General features: G+C 43.3%; 1 protein-coding gene across 4 annotated transcripts in view; it reads right to left on the bottom strand.

Annotated features, from left to right (window-relative positions):
- The window catches only part of GALNT18 (polypeptide N-acetylgalactosaminyltransferase 18), a 564545-nt gene that overhangs the window by 62540 nt on the left and 488432 nt on the right, over positions 1 to 13573 (bottom strand). For 3 of the 4 annotated variants that reach the window (XM_074997381.1, XM_074997379.1, XM_074997380.1), the window contains exon 10: positions 1848 to 2012. In XM_074997381.1, coding sequence (XP_074853482.1) covers positions 1848 to 2012 — 165 coding nt within the window. Of the gene's footprint in view, positions 1 to 1847; positions 2013 to 13573 lie in introns of those variants that run through there. The other variant, XM_074997382.1, reaches the window with a different exon arrangement.

The raw sequence follows: 13573 nt of genomic DNA, 5'->3' as shown, positions 1-13573 counted from the left end.
GACCTACATGGGGGGGCGGGAACATGTGCTCCTGTGAGGGCATGGCAGGCCATCCCCCTGCCCTCTGCTTGCCCCCTGCCCACCTCGCATAGCCGAGGGTTTCCCTTGGCTCCGCCCCCCCACCCGCTCCATGGGGTGCATGTCACCCAGGCTTCGCGTACCTTCTTGAGTAAGGCCCTGATGATGGCCTTGCTCACCCGGAACTATTGTCCTATGGGGTGGTAGGAGTCCAGGGTGACCAGTTTTCCAGATTGCAATTGCGACCCGTTTCTCCAGAGAGAGAGCAGGCCACATGCAGATGTCCTGGTGCTGGAGTGCAGGGGCGAGCCAGTGGCAGATCTCCTCAAAGGTCTGCCTGGACATGTGGAAATTCCGGAGCCATTCCGGAGCCACTTTTCATCATCCCACTCCCCCAGCATCAGGCACTCCCACCAGTCGGTGCTGCAGGGATGGGTCCAGAGGCTCCTGGGTTCCCAGGGGGGGCCAGCGGTGTCCTGGGTGGGGGGGTCCCATGGCTCCGGGGGGGCTGCTCAGCCACCCAAGTGGCTCAGGAGTGGCTGCAGTGACAGTGCAGAGCACTGCCAGGAGGGTCTCCAGGATGAGCATGTCCTCACGCAGGAGATGCTGTTGAGACTCTATCCTGGAGTACGAGCGGCTCTGCTTGGCTGGGGACAGCGGGGCAGCACTCAGCTCATGCGGGGTGGAGGAAGGGGCCCTTTAAAGGAGTGGCTGGCTGCAGCCCCAGAAGTTCTTGTCAGCTATGGGACCCTGTCCGTGGCATTTCCTGCCCCCTTCTTTTGAAGGAGTGTTTGGAGCCGTGTGGACACTCCATTTCAAAAGAACACAGTGGCCCTTTGAAAGGACAGATTGACCTGTCAATCCACTCTTAACGTGTGGTCGCTCCCTTTGGAAAACCATGCTTTCAAATGCCCTCTTTTGATTTTCGCCCTTTCCAAGGGGTGCTTACGTGTAGACCCAGCAAGAGTGGGAAAAAAGTAGTAAGTTTTCACAATGAAGAGAAATCAACAGCAGGGTCCCCCAAAGATCTCTGCTAGAATCTTGCTGTTAACCTATTAATTAATGAACTGGAAAAGGGTGTGAACAAAGATGTGGCAAAGTTTGCAGATGATACAAAGTTTGCAGTTTGTAGTCAAGACAGTAAAGCCCAAAGCAGGCAGAGAGGAGTTAAACAGAGGTCTTACAAAACAAGATGAGTAGACAATATGATGCCAGATGAAATTCAGCTCTGGTAAATTCAAAGTAATGCACAGTGGAAAAAAATGACCTCAACTATACATATACATTATTAAGATTCTAAATTAATTAGCACTGAGGACAGAGATCTTGGAGTCACCATAGTTCTCTGAAACTTATACTTAATGCACCTGTCTAGGAAACCCATTCCAGTGCTTCATCACCCTCCCACTGAAATAGATTTTCCTAATACCCAACCTACACCTCACCCACTGTAACTTGAGACCATTGCTCCTTGTTCTACCATCCATCACTACTGAGAACAGCCTCTCTCCACCCCGTTTAGAGCCCCCCTTCGGGAAGCTGAAGGTCAGCCTTCAAATTACCCTTCTTTTTTCTCTTCTGTAAACTAAATAAGCCCATATGCCTCAGCCTCCTTCATCATTTTGGTTGCCCTCCGCTGGACCCTCTCCAGTGCATCCACATCCTGTTTGTACTGGGGGGTTCAGATACAGGAGGATCCCTAGCACATTGTACAGAAACCACACATACACCCTTCAATTCTGCTGGAAAACAAAACAGTCATTTTTCAGGTACAGAAACAAAGCTGGTCCCCTTTGAACCTTCAGCAATGTGTTTTGAGGAAAAATTACCTGAGTAAATTGCCAATAAAGCTTCATCCGCTTGGCTTTGGCATAATTGCATTCAATGAGCCTGGGCCTGCTGTTCACATCCACCAGGCATCTGTTGTCATCATCATCAATAGTGGGACTCAGAACACCCACACGGATCTGTTGATTACTTGTGTAATAAACATTCTGCAAGAGAAGGCACAAAACAGGGTTCATGGCCTGATGAGGGAGGAACTACTTCTGTCCAGAGCTAAAAATGACAAGAGTTAATACAATGACAGGAGTTGAACTATCACCTCACTCCTGCATTGGCTCATAAATCATTTCATATGTAGGAAGTTCTGTAATATTTAGAAAGGGAGTTTTAAACTAGCTATAATTGTCAGATACCTGGTAAAGAGGGGATATGTGAGTATTACAAAATATTTACTGATATTTTTTCTACCTTTTCTAATCATGCAGACTTACGCTCAGGAACAGCAAGCTGCTGTAAATGACACATTTTCCAGCAGAAAGTGGAGTCAGTTTGGAAACTGCCATATTTTTATTAGAATACCAGTAATACCAATAGGAAGGATAATAGCAATAGGAAGATTTGGGAGACAGGGGGAAGGGAAGAGCAATAATACAGTTAAGTTCAGAGGGATCTAAATTTTTATGTAACACACAATAAATACAAATGAAGCTGAGTGCAGGCAAATGAAAAATAGTATATGTGGAGAGCTCCCCAAAATGCAATGTACTTGAAAAATGGACATCATCATTAACTCATTAAGCAGCTTGCGAAAGACTGAGTGGTGCATATTTCAGGACAGCTGGACTTAATTTATTGAATAAATACATAAAGGGGTAAATTCTTTGCCCTGGTTCTAGCTTCTCTGCATTCATTGCACAGCACTGATCTCACAGAACATAATGATTTTTCTGCTATCCTGTCAAGAGAAGGTCTATAATCTAGTCTACTCATTTTGCCCTTTTTTTTCCCACTAAATGTGCGGCGTTTGTTTGTTTCCCCTGGAAAAGGAGGGGAAAAGGAAAAAATTGCTGTAGAAGGTCTGTAGTGGTCACTCTCAAAGGTATAAAGTTAGATGCAATGTTGGCAAGGCACTTTAGGTCCACAGTTTGAGCTTGTCCTATAACAGCCTCAATTAAGAATTTAATTTTAAGGAGACTTGACCTTTCTCTTGTGAGCGTTATGGAAAAGAATAAAATTGCTCTTATCTTTGACTTTACTAATTCTTCATCCCTTAAGCAGCAGGGAAAATGTTGGATCTGAGAAGTCTAATGACAGGTAAAAGTTTTTAGAGAGCACTTTGAGCAGTCATGCCTGGACAGAAGAGCTAAACTGATATTTGCATTATCTTACTGTTGTTAATTACCAAAGCTAAACCCTGGAAAAGGGGGTGGAGACTGGCGTTTACGTATTGTGGTTGGAAAACACGCCTGTTCCTGGGGCTTGAAGGAACTGGTATCTATTTATCATATAACCGATAGCTTGTTTTGTATGTGAAGTGTGTACTTTGTTGTAAAAATAAGAGAAAATATTAAGTACAGAAAGAGCAGATTAAACAGAACAACTATAGACCATACAACCTGGGAAGGGATTTGGGGCTTATTGTAGAAAACTCTTTAAATATATTATACCAGTGTATAAAAGGCAGACAGGATATTGGGATGAATCAACACAGGGATCAAATATATACTGGGTCAGATCCTCAGTTGATGCAAACCAACAGAGTTCCATTGAAGTCAATGAAATAACATTGATTTACATGAACCAAGGATTTGGCCTTCCATTCAGTTTTGTTTCTTTTTTTCTCCCCATATCAAGGACACTGAAGAGAAAGCTTAGCTGTCTGAACCAGGGTGATTCCAGGTGGCAGGAACCTTTCCTGTAGAGAAAGACTGAAAAGGTCAGTCTTGTTTTCACAAGAAAAGAGAAGAGTGAAATCATTTAGCAGATTAATTACAATTTCTGAACTGGGTGAATGAAACTGAATTATGTAAACTGCCATGTCCAGAAGCACTTAGCTACTCGCTGCTTTCATTACCCTGTGACAACTGCACAAGCCAGGATTTTGATTGGCTAAAGCACAGCCACATGTGCGAAGCATTCAATCATCATGCAGTGATGATTTTAAAAAAAGAAAAAAAATAACCAATCAATAAGCACAATGATGCTGCCAATGAAGTAGACTTTTAAAAGCTATGTCAATACCTTTTCGTTCAAAAACAGGATCTAGGCAGAGGTGGTGAGCCTTGAGCCTCATGGGCCACGTTCAGCATGTCAGGGAGAAGAAGTGTGGGACTGCATAATGCTGCTAACCCTCCCCAGGGCTGGGGGAAGGCAGTGCTGGAAACTGCTTGTAGGAGATCTGCTTGGGCAGATTTTGGCCAATAGGAGCAGCAGAGGGTAGCACTGGGGCTGGGGCAGGGAGCACAGAGCCAGGTAAGTGCCCCCCAACCTCCCACATGGCCAACCCCTGTGTCCCTGTCCCTCTCCCATGTCCCTCCCCCGACAGTTCTCCAACTCCCACCCCCAGCCCTGCTCAGTTCCTGCACCCTACTCCTGTCCCACTTCAAAATGGGAAGTGACTCCATGGGATTGAGCCCTGCAGAAAGAGATCTAGGGGTCACAGTGGACCACAAAGGCAAATGTAATTCTGGGATGAATTAACAGGAATGTAGCAAGCAAGACATAAGAAATGATTCCGATGCTCTACCCTGCACTGATTAGACCTCAGTTGGAATACTGTGTCCAGTCCTGAATACCACATATTAGGAAAGAAGTGGAGAAATTGGAGAAAGTCCAGAGCAGAGCAACTTAAATGACTGATGGCCTAGAAAATATGACCTATGAGAGTAGATTGGAAGAATTGTATTGATAGGACAAGAAGCAATGGACTTAAACTGCACCAAGGAAGGTTTAGGTTGGACATTAGGAAAAAATTCCTATCAGGGTGATTTAAATACTGGAATAAATTTCTTCTGGTAGCTTTGGAATCTCTATTATTGGAGATATGTAAGAACAGGTTGGATAAATATCTAACAGGGATGACAGAAATGATGCCAGTTTTATGAGTCTATGATACACACACACATATATACCCTATAGATATGCACACCCATATACCCTATACATGTGCACACATGCATATTTTATATATGTGTACTCTGACTTTTTTCCAAAGTAACAGTACTTTCAATCAAGTAACTTTTTGGTTACTTTCTCTGCCAGAGATTAAGCAGACCTCTTTAGGCCATTCTAAATCAAACTGTCATGGAACTGCTGTTGTCCCTGGTACTCTTGTAAGTCACTGGGAGTAAGGGAAGTCTATGAGAGAGCTTCTCCCGATGACCTCTCACTGTGTGGATGGTGGGAAAAATTGATTTTGGACACGCCAACTCCAGCTGCACAATTCCTCTAGCTGTATTGAGTATCTAACATCAATTTTACCTCCTAGTGTAGACATGGCCTAAAGCACATAGGCCTAGATCCTTGGCAACTGCTGAGGGCAGCACAAAGTGATGTTTGAATTCAAGGGAAACTTTGAACTATTGTTTAGGTCCAAAGCCATCTTTATTGGTCTCGGTGTGACTCAGAACAGCTTGGTGGCTCACAGCAGTCACACCTTCTCACTATTGTTGAAGAGGGACAGATTCACAGTGTAACTGCACAGATCATTTGGGAATTAAGCCAGTAATAAATTAGGTCCCATGCTTATGTGCACAGGAATAGAAGGATCCTCCTGGCTGTAGGGTGTTCAATAACTGAACCTGGAACTGGCTGTTGGCAAAGCTCTACAAATAGATTCCAAAGTCAGAAGGGACCACTGTGATCATCTAGTGCAGGGGTCAGCAACCTTTCTGAAGCAGAGTGCCAAAATTTGACTTTTTGACTTCTATGTACAGTCTGAGTGGTGGTGATCCTATTTAAGTCACCAATAGACCTAGTTATAACAGCTTCATTAATAAATAAACTAAGATGTAGAGCTTTACGCTTTAGGTGGTAGTTGGTAGCATTAGCTGGTCTTTTGTTAATCAATGGGTGGCATGGCTTTGAGCAAGCTCCCAGCTGAATGAGGTGGGAGAGCAGGTCTGAGCTCCCACCTCACATGCCAATGAAAATCAGCTAGCATGCCACTCTTGGCACCCGTGCTGGGGGCTGTTGACCCTTGATCTCGCATGACTTCCAGTGTTTTCTGTAAGCTGAGCACTTGGGCAGCCTTCAGGAGTGATCCAGGCGCTGCACAGCTGATTAGCACAACACCCATTTATTCTGCACATGGATGTTAAAGAGGCAAACTGGTGACCTCCCATTAAACACAGGTCATAGAACGTCCTCAAAATAATTCCTTTGAACTACTGCATCTCTCTCTCTTTCTCTCTCTCTCTCCTTTTTAAAAATTCCATCTTGATTTTAAAAATGTCAGAGAGGAAGACTCTAGCACAACTCCTAGTAAGTTGATCCAATGTTAATTAACCTCACTGATAAAAATGCACACATTATTTTCAGGCTAAAGTTGGCTAGTTGAGTTTCCAGCTATTCAATCTATATTGTTAAACATTTCTCTTGCAGATCAAAGAGCTTATTATAAAATATCTGTTTCCTTTTTAGGTAATTATAGACTGTAATCATGTTGTTCCTTAGACTTCTCTTGGTTAGGCTACACAGGTTGAGCTCTTTTGAGTCTATCACTATAAGACATGTTTTCCAGTAAATTATTTTCACGGCTCTTTGCTTAACCTTCTCCAATTCATCAGCATTATTTTTTAATTGTGGACAACAGACCCTGGACAATATATTACAGCAGTGGTTGAACAGTACCAAATACGGGTGTAAAATAAAGTCTGTATTAGTCCTTTGGGCCTCATAGCATCACACGGGGAGCTCTTGTTCAGTTGATAATTTGCTGTCTCCCCTAAATCTTTTTCAGAATGACTATTTCCCATGATAGATCCCCCTATCTGACACGTATGCTCTACAATTTTTCTTCCAAGACATGTGAACTAGAAGTATGTGTTTCTTTAAAGATAAACTAACACAATGTTGACAATCAACCTCAGAGAGCTCCCCCCATATGCTGATATCCTTCCACTTTTCAATTTGATTTAAACCAGTTTAATGAATGGGCACTTATGGGCTGTTAAACTTTGTGATATGCACTCTAGTGGAAAACCAAGAATTCCTTTTACCAACAAAAAACCAACCAACCAACCAAACAAACAAACAAAAAAACCCAACCTGAGGTTCTGAGAAAGTAAGAGCACCCCATGCAATAGCCATTAGGCTATGGCTTAGGGTACTTGCCTGGGATGCGGGATGCCACATTTCAGATCCAAAATTAGGCAGAGCAGGAACTAGAGTTTGGATCTCCCACTGTCCAGGTTCACTGAATGATTTTATCCTGGCCATGAAAAACCTTCTTGATGAAATTTTAACTGAAACCAACACATTTCTGCAAAGCATTAGTGCTTCACCAGCTTAGCAATTTTGACCAAAAAAAATAATTGTCAGAAAATTCCAGATCAGCTCTTGCAGATGCACCTTTCATTTTCTGAGTATCTCTGTGTGGTAAGACACAAGATACACAGGCTGGCATGCAGCAGAGATTACAGTCATATCTAGCCTTTTCTGAGGCTGAATTGTCAGATCAGTATTTCTCAACCTGTTTTTTTATAAAGTACCCCCTTTTCAAAAAAAATTAGATAGATAGATAGATAGATAGATAAGTATCCTCAGTACCTAGAATTTTCAGACACACAAAATATTTTCTACCACTGCAACACTTCGCAACTGGTTGGTTGGAAGAAACTGCCTATAGGCATAAAACTTGTGATTGTATTTTTGAATGTGAAAAACCAGATAAATAAAAAAATACATCAACATAAAATAAGTCAATTTTTTTTATTCATAAAACACTGAACTAATGTACCCTCTGGAAAAGCTCTGCGTACCCCAGCGTTACACATACCCCTGGTTGAGAACCACTGTGGTAGAGGCCTGGATGCCAGTTTTTTGTTTGTTTGTTTGTTTGTGTGAGTATCCAATGCGACTGACAATCTGACTCCAGTGTAACTTGTCCAGTGGAAAACCAGTAACTGCTCACAGTCTCACCACATTTCTCACTCATGTAAAGATATAGAAACACTGCAAATTTTCTTTGCCTATGCATTTGTGTTGCCCTTATACAAGATGTTTTTCTTAAAACATGTGAAAAATACCTGCACGTATATACCACAGTGATGGGTATTCAGACAGAAGACAGACACACATCTAGCTGGAAGAAATAGATAGGTGAATACTGGCACTGCTGACAAATTCTTTCCACTTATTTCATATTCTGTGATTTAAAACTTCTAACAGTTAAAGCCTGGTCATGCTTTCATAAACACTCTCAGATAGGAAGATGATACAGCAGACTCTCGATTTACATACGGGTTCTGTTCCCATACATCCTTGTGTAACCTGAATTTCACATAAGTCAGGGGCAGCTTCTTCCCCAGCAGAATACACATTCTGCAGCCAGGAAAGCAGCAGGAGCACCTGGAGCTCCTTTGGAAAGATAAGTCCTGGGGTTGGCAGAGAGGACAGCTGGGGAGGGTGAAGCCTGGTGGTGGATTGGGGCCGTGAGAGGGTGACAGTGGGGTTTAAACCTGGGGTGGATTAGGCTGCAGGGGATCTGGGGGCAGAGTTCAGTTGAAGCTGTGTGGGGGGGGTTGAAACAGGGTGGGGGGAGTTCAGCCAGAGACACACACGGGGCAGTGAGCTGGGCCACAGAGGGGGTTGAACTGGAGCCAGGAGATTCGAACCAGGGCAGGAGGATGGAACTGGAGCCGTGCACAGGGGTTTGAACCAGGGCGGGGGAGCAGGTCTGAACTGAAGCCGTGCGTGGGGGGCGGGGGTTGAACCAGGGTTGGGGGAGTTGAACTGGAGCCATGTGTGGGGGGTTTGAACCGGGGGGAGAGGAGTGTTGAACCAGGGCAGAGGGTTGAACTGGAGCCATGTGCAGGGTGCCTGAACCTGGGCGTGGGGCGTAGAGCTGGAGCCACACGCAAGGGGTGGTGAGCCGGAGTCAGAGCCAGGTGCGGGAGTGGAGGGTAAGCTGGGGCTGTGCACGGGTGGTGAGTGGGACTTGGTGGGGGTGCGAGCCAGGGCCGGGGGAGCAGGATTTGGAGTTGCGCTTCACTCTCATTAATGTGCGTTAAGCGCACCTTGAAACATGCTTTTTGAGGGTTTACTGTAATGTTTAATGGCCACATTACCCATTTTAAAGGGCAATAAATATAAAAGTCAACTGCTGAAGTTTGTTTTGACTTCATATTTTCCTTTTCTTCAGAAATATTGATTATGAGAACTCTGATGGGGAACAAAACCTGATCATTTAGGATGAGGCTTTAGGACAGCACTCGACTGAATTCAACAACTCACTCAATTATCTATATATGCAGACAAAATGAAATCTTACAGATAAAAACAGTGATGTTTTCTCACTAAATATAAACAACATAATGATCCTAGCAACACTTATACTGGATTGCTTGTCTTCTTCAAGTGAATGCTTTTCACAAGGCTCAATAAGCATGACAGCTACAATGCAATCCACTTTGGCACTAGCAAGACTATGGAGACACTTTTATTTAAAGCATTGAAAACAATTCAGGAGAAACACAATTTACTGACACATATGTTTTAACGATATTACTACACTGTGTTTTTGGCTTGTCCCCTAAAGGCACAGTGTAGGATTTTCAAAAGCATTTATATGCTTTAAGCACTTAAGTCCCATTGTCATATGCAGTTAGCAGACTAACTGCCCATTGACAAAGTTTGACTTAGGCACTTCTAAATATTTGATCCATAGACAGGCAGTGCCAGGACATTTCATTTTCTTCGATTCCTATGTAATGGCAAATGTCACAGTGGGTACTGTTGTATAAGCACAAAAAAGAGAGGGGGGTCTAATTCTCAGTTGGTATATAATGGGACAGCCCCATTGAACTCACAGGAGTTACTGTACTCCAAATTATACCAAATGCGGATTTAGAATGCATTACTTATCACGTCAGAGCTTTAGTGAAAAGAACAATACTAGAATTCTCAAATCACCACCATAGACATGAATGGACACCAAAGCTCTACTGAATTTCCAAGGGCACGTGTTTTAGTCTGATGTTGGCACACAGGCAGATGAACAGAACTGAACCCCCTCTGTGTTCCATAACATTGTAACAGAATATGCTTCTGTAGATTTTCTTTCCTTTAACTTACAGGACTGCTATTTCTTTTAAAACACTAACCACACTGAATGAAATAGAAGTACAGGTCTGTGCTTGTCAGGCTCCATTTGCATTACCATGAGGGAGAACCTTTTGTTCAAGAAATCAATGCAGTTCAATTAAAACACACCATGTGAGTGGAATTATGAGAATCCAGGATGACTGTCAGTTAAATCTACTTTGGAAAATCTTTACTATTCACACAAGCATAGACTCCTTAGCAGCCCTGTTGGTGTGCTCTTCCAGCAACACACTTCATTTCATTCACTTATGTCTAGGTGGAACCCCACTGTTCACTCACTCTTAGCACAACATATCCAGCTGTATTCGGCACCTGCAAGAAACTTCCCTCTAGGAGCCTTGACCCGTGACTGACTAAAGTGACTTCCAACAACTTATTTAAAACACCCAAAGAGTACCCAGCAATCAGAGGAAAGCCTGAGTCTTACCTAATGCTTACTGTTGTCCTCAAAGGTTAAGCAAGCTTAGCTGTCTCGGAGGGTTAAGTCTGTGCAGCAATTAAAAACCCTCGGCTGGCCCGTGTCAGGCTCAGGGGCTGTTTGACTGTAGTGCAGACAATGGGGTTCAGTCTGGAGCCTGAGCTCTAGGAACTCAGCCCAAGCTGAAATATCAACACTGCAGTTAAACAGCCCCTTACTCTGAGCTGCTGCCGCCCCTGCCCAGCCTGAGTCAGTTGGCTTTTAATTGCAGTTTAGGCATACCCAGATTCACACAAGACCAGCATCTGATGAAGTGAGTCTGTGCTCACGAAAGCTCATGCTCAAAACTTTTCTGTTACTCTATAAGGTGCCACAGGACCCTTCGTTGCTGTTACAGATTCACTCTGAGAGCCTGTGCCTCAGCCTTTCTGCTCTCGGGGAAAACCCCTCCCTCTCCAGGACTCTGATTCAGTCTATCTTTCCAAATCACTCTTGCACAGAGAAGGTCCAGCGATCAGGCTAAAAGGAACTGGGTAAAGCTTTGGTACATAAATGAGTTGGACCAGCTCACGACCTTCCTCTCTTCGCTGTGATGCAAGGACTGTTTTCCCACTTAGCATGAACTCTTGGAGAGAGAATAGGAACAGAGAGGTAGCCATGTTAGTCTGTACTCCAAGAAAACAAAACAGCAGAAATGTAGCACTTTAAAGAGTAACAAAATGATTTATTCAGTGATGAGCTTTCATGGGACAGAGATCTGAAGAAGTGGGTCTGTCCCATGAAAGCTCATCACCGAAAAAACCATTTTGTTACTCTTTAAAGTGCTACATTTCTGCTGTTTTGTTTTCTTGGAGAGAGAGAAACCTGGGGTATCCTTTGTACTAATTATTAAAATAGCAACAAATGGACCTTTTGCTGACAGCTACCTATTCTGTATTCTGAGTATCCTTATGTTCTGTTTGCAGTTATATCCTGGTAAGCCCAATGAATTCCAATTCATCTGGCTGTGCAAACAGCAGTCCACCTGTTAAAGAGTTCTTCTTCCATCAAGTTGCTGGCATTAAATATGTGTACACAGCATGTGTGAGTGCAGAGAACAGAAAGCAGACATAGCGAAAGGGAAAAACAGCAGATCTTGGAGAGAATTCTGTTCCTTAGCAGAGCAGCTAATCAAGAGAAAATGAGAATTACTTTATAAGAGGTTAGAGTTGAGATAATTTGCTGCTGAGATCCACAGGAGCCTAGCAGATTTTCACTCCCAACCTGTGTTTAGATTGATCTGTCAAGGGTTATCATAATCTTTACTGGCAACAGCTGGGTAGATGAGCTTAGCAAAGTACATGCCTGTCTGACACAGCCACCTGAGGATGATGTCAAATTTCTATCCAGGAGACTATCATTCTGAAAGGCCAAATCAATCTTCATTCCACTGAAGTCAGTGGTGAAATTTCACTTATTTTAATGGGACCAAGATTTATCGCTATGTTAATAATAAAACCTTGAAAAGTCATTTGAGCTGATAAAGACTTTTCTGGCTGAAGATGGTTGCCAGTTTTTGTAAATAATTCATTGGAGCTGGTTTGTCACACAGCAAAATGTAACCATAAGATGTACAACTTAACACAAGATGATTATCTGAAAGATTAATTGCCAGCTCCCTACTGAAGGCTGAAAACAGAATACACCAATGTTTAGGCTAAAAAGCTATTCTTAATGTTTATGGCAGCTTTCCTAGATGAAATCTCATTGGAGTTTCGTATGTGGCTTTGATGTGTCATGAATGAATAAACGATATGTTCACCTACAACAGTGCGTGATTTTTATCCTGCTCGTGATATGACCCAAAAAGAGAAACAATGGGTGTGATTCACCATAGCTTTACTGAAGTTTTATGCTGTTTTTACTTCACTGGAATCAGTTATATTACTCTGGAATAAAACTGGAACAACAGTTTTGCATCTTGTCCAAGATCTGAATGCAGGTTAGTCATGACAGTTCTGCTCCACTAGACTATTTTTGAACTGGGTTTTAGTAACTCCAATCTTGGTTAAGTTTTAATAAATTTATTGGCAGAAATTAGGAGCTGGAAAAGAATTTTAAGTGGCTAACCAATCACTTCTTCTCCCACTAGACCCCCAAACACTGCCCAGTCCTGTCTGCACCCCAGGTGATTTCAATGGGACTGAGAGTTAAAGGACTTGGGTAAAATTTAAGTAAATCCCTCAGGATTTCACCCAAATAACTTGAACCGGTAAACTGCTGCCAATGGGAGCTGCAAGCAGCCAAATCTGCAGGTACAATATAAACAACTTGTCTGGTGGCCTGCCAGTGGCTTATCCTGATGAGCTGCATGCAGCCCAGAGGCTGCAGATTGCCAACCACTGGTTTAGCTCCCTAACTCAGGCTCTGTGGATCACAGTGTTATTCCTGTGATTTTCTAGATGCCCAAGTGTTAGTTGCCACTCAGCACTTGAACAACTAAGTCCCTTTGTGGATCCCACCCTTAATCACACATATGTTGTTGAAAACATTATCTCCAAAGGGATGAAAGATCACTGTTCACAGAATCACAGGGCTGGAAGAGACCTCAGGAGGTCATCTAGTCCAGCTCTCTGCTTCAAGCAGCATCAATCCCCACTAAGTCATCCCAGTCAGGACCTCGTCCAGCCGGGACTTAAAAACCTCAAGGGATGGAGAATCCACCACCTCTCTAGGCAACACATTCCAACGCTTCACCATCCGCCTGGTGAAGTAGTTTTTCCCAATATCTAACCTACACCTTTCCCTCTTCAACTTCGGACCATTACTCCTTGTTCTGCCATCTGACACCACTGAGAACAGTTTCTCACCCTCCTTTTTAGAGCTCCCCTTCAGGAAGTTGAAGGCTGCTATTAAATCACCTCTAAGTCTTCTCTTCTGGAAACTAAACAAGCCCAAATCCCTCAGCCTATCCTCATAGGTCTTGTGCTCCAGACCCTTAATCATTTTTGTTGCCCTTTGCTGAACCTGCTCCAGCAAATCCACATC

The sequence above is a fragment of the Carettochelys insculpta genome, chromosome 6 (genome assembly GCF_033958435.1).
Source record: "Carettochelys insculpta isolate YL-2023 chromosome 6, ASM3395843v1, whole genome shotgun sequence".
Classification (NCBI taxonomy): Eukaryota; Metazoa; Chordata; order Testudines; family Carettochelyidae; genus Carettochelys; species Carettochelys insculpta.
Note: the sequence above shows the minus strand (reverse complement) of the source record. Positions and strands in the feature narration are given on the sequence as shown.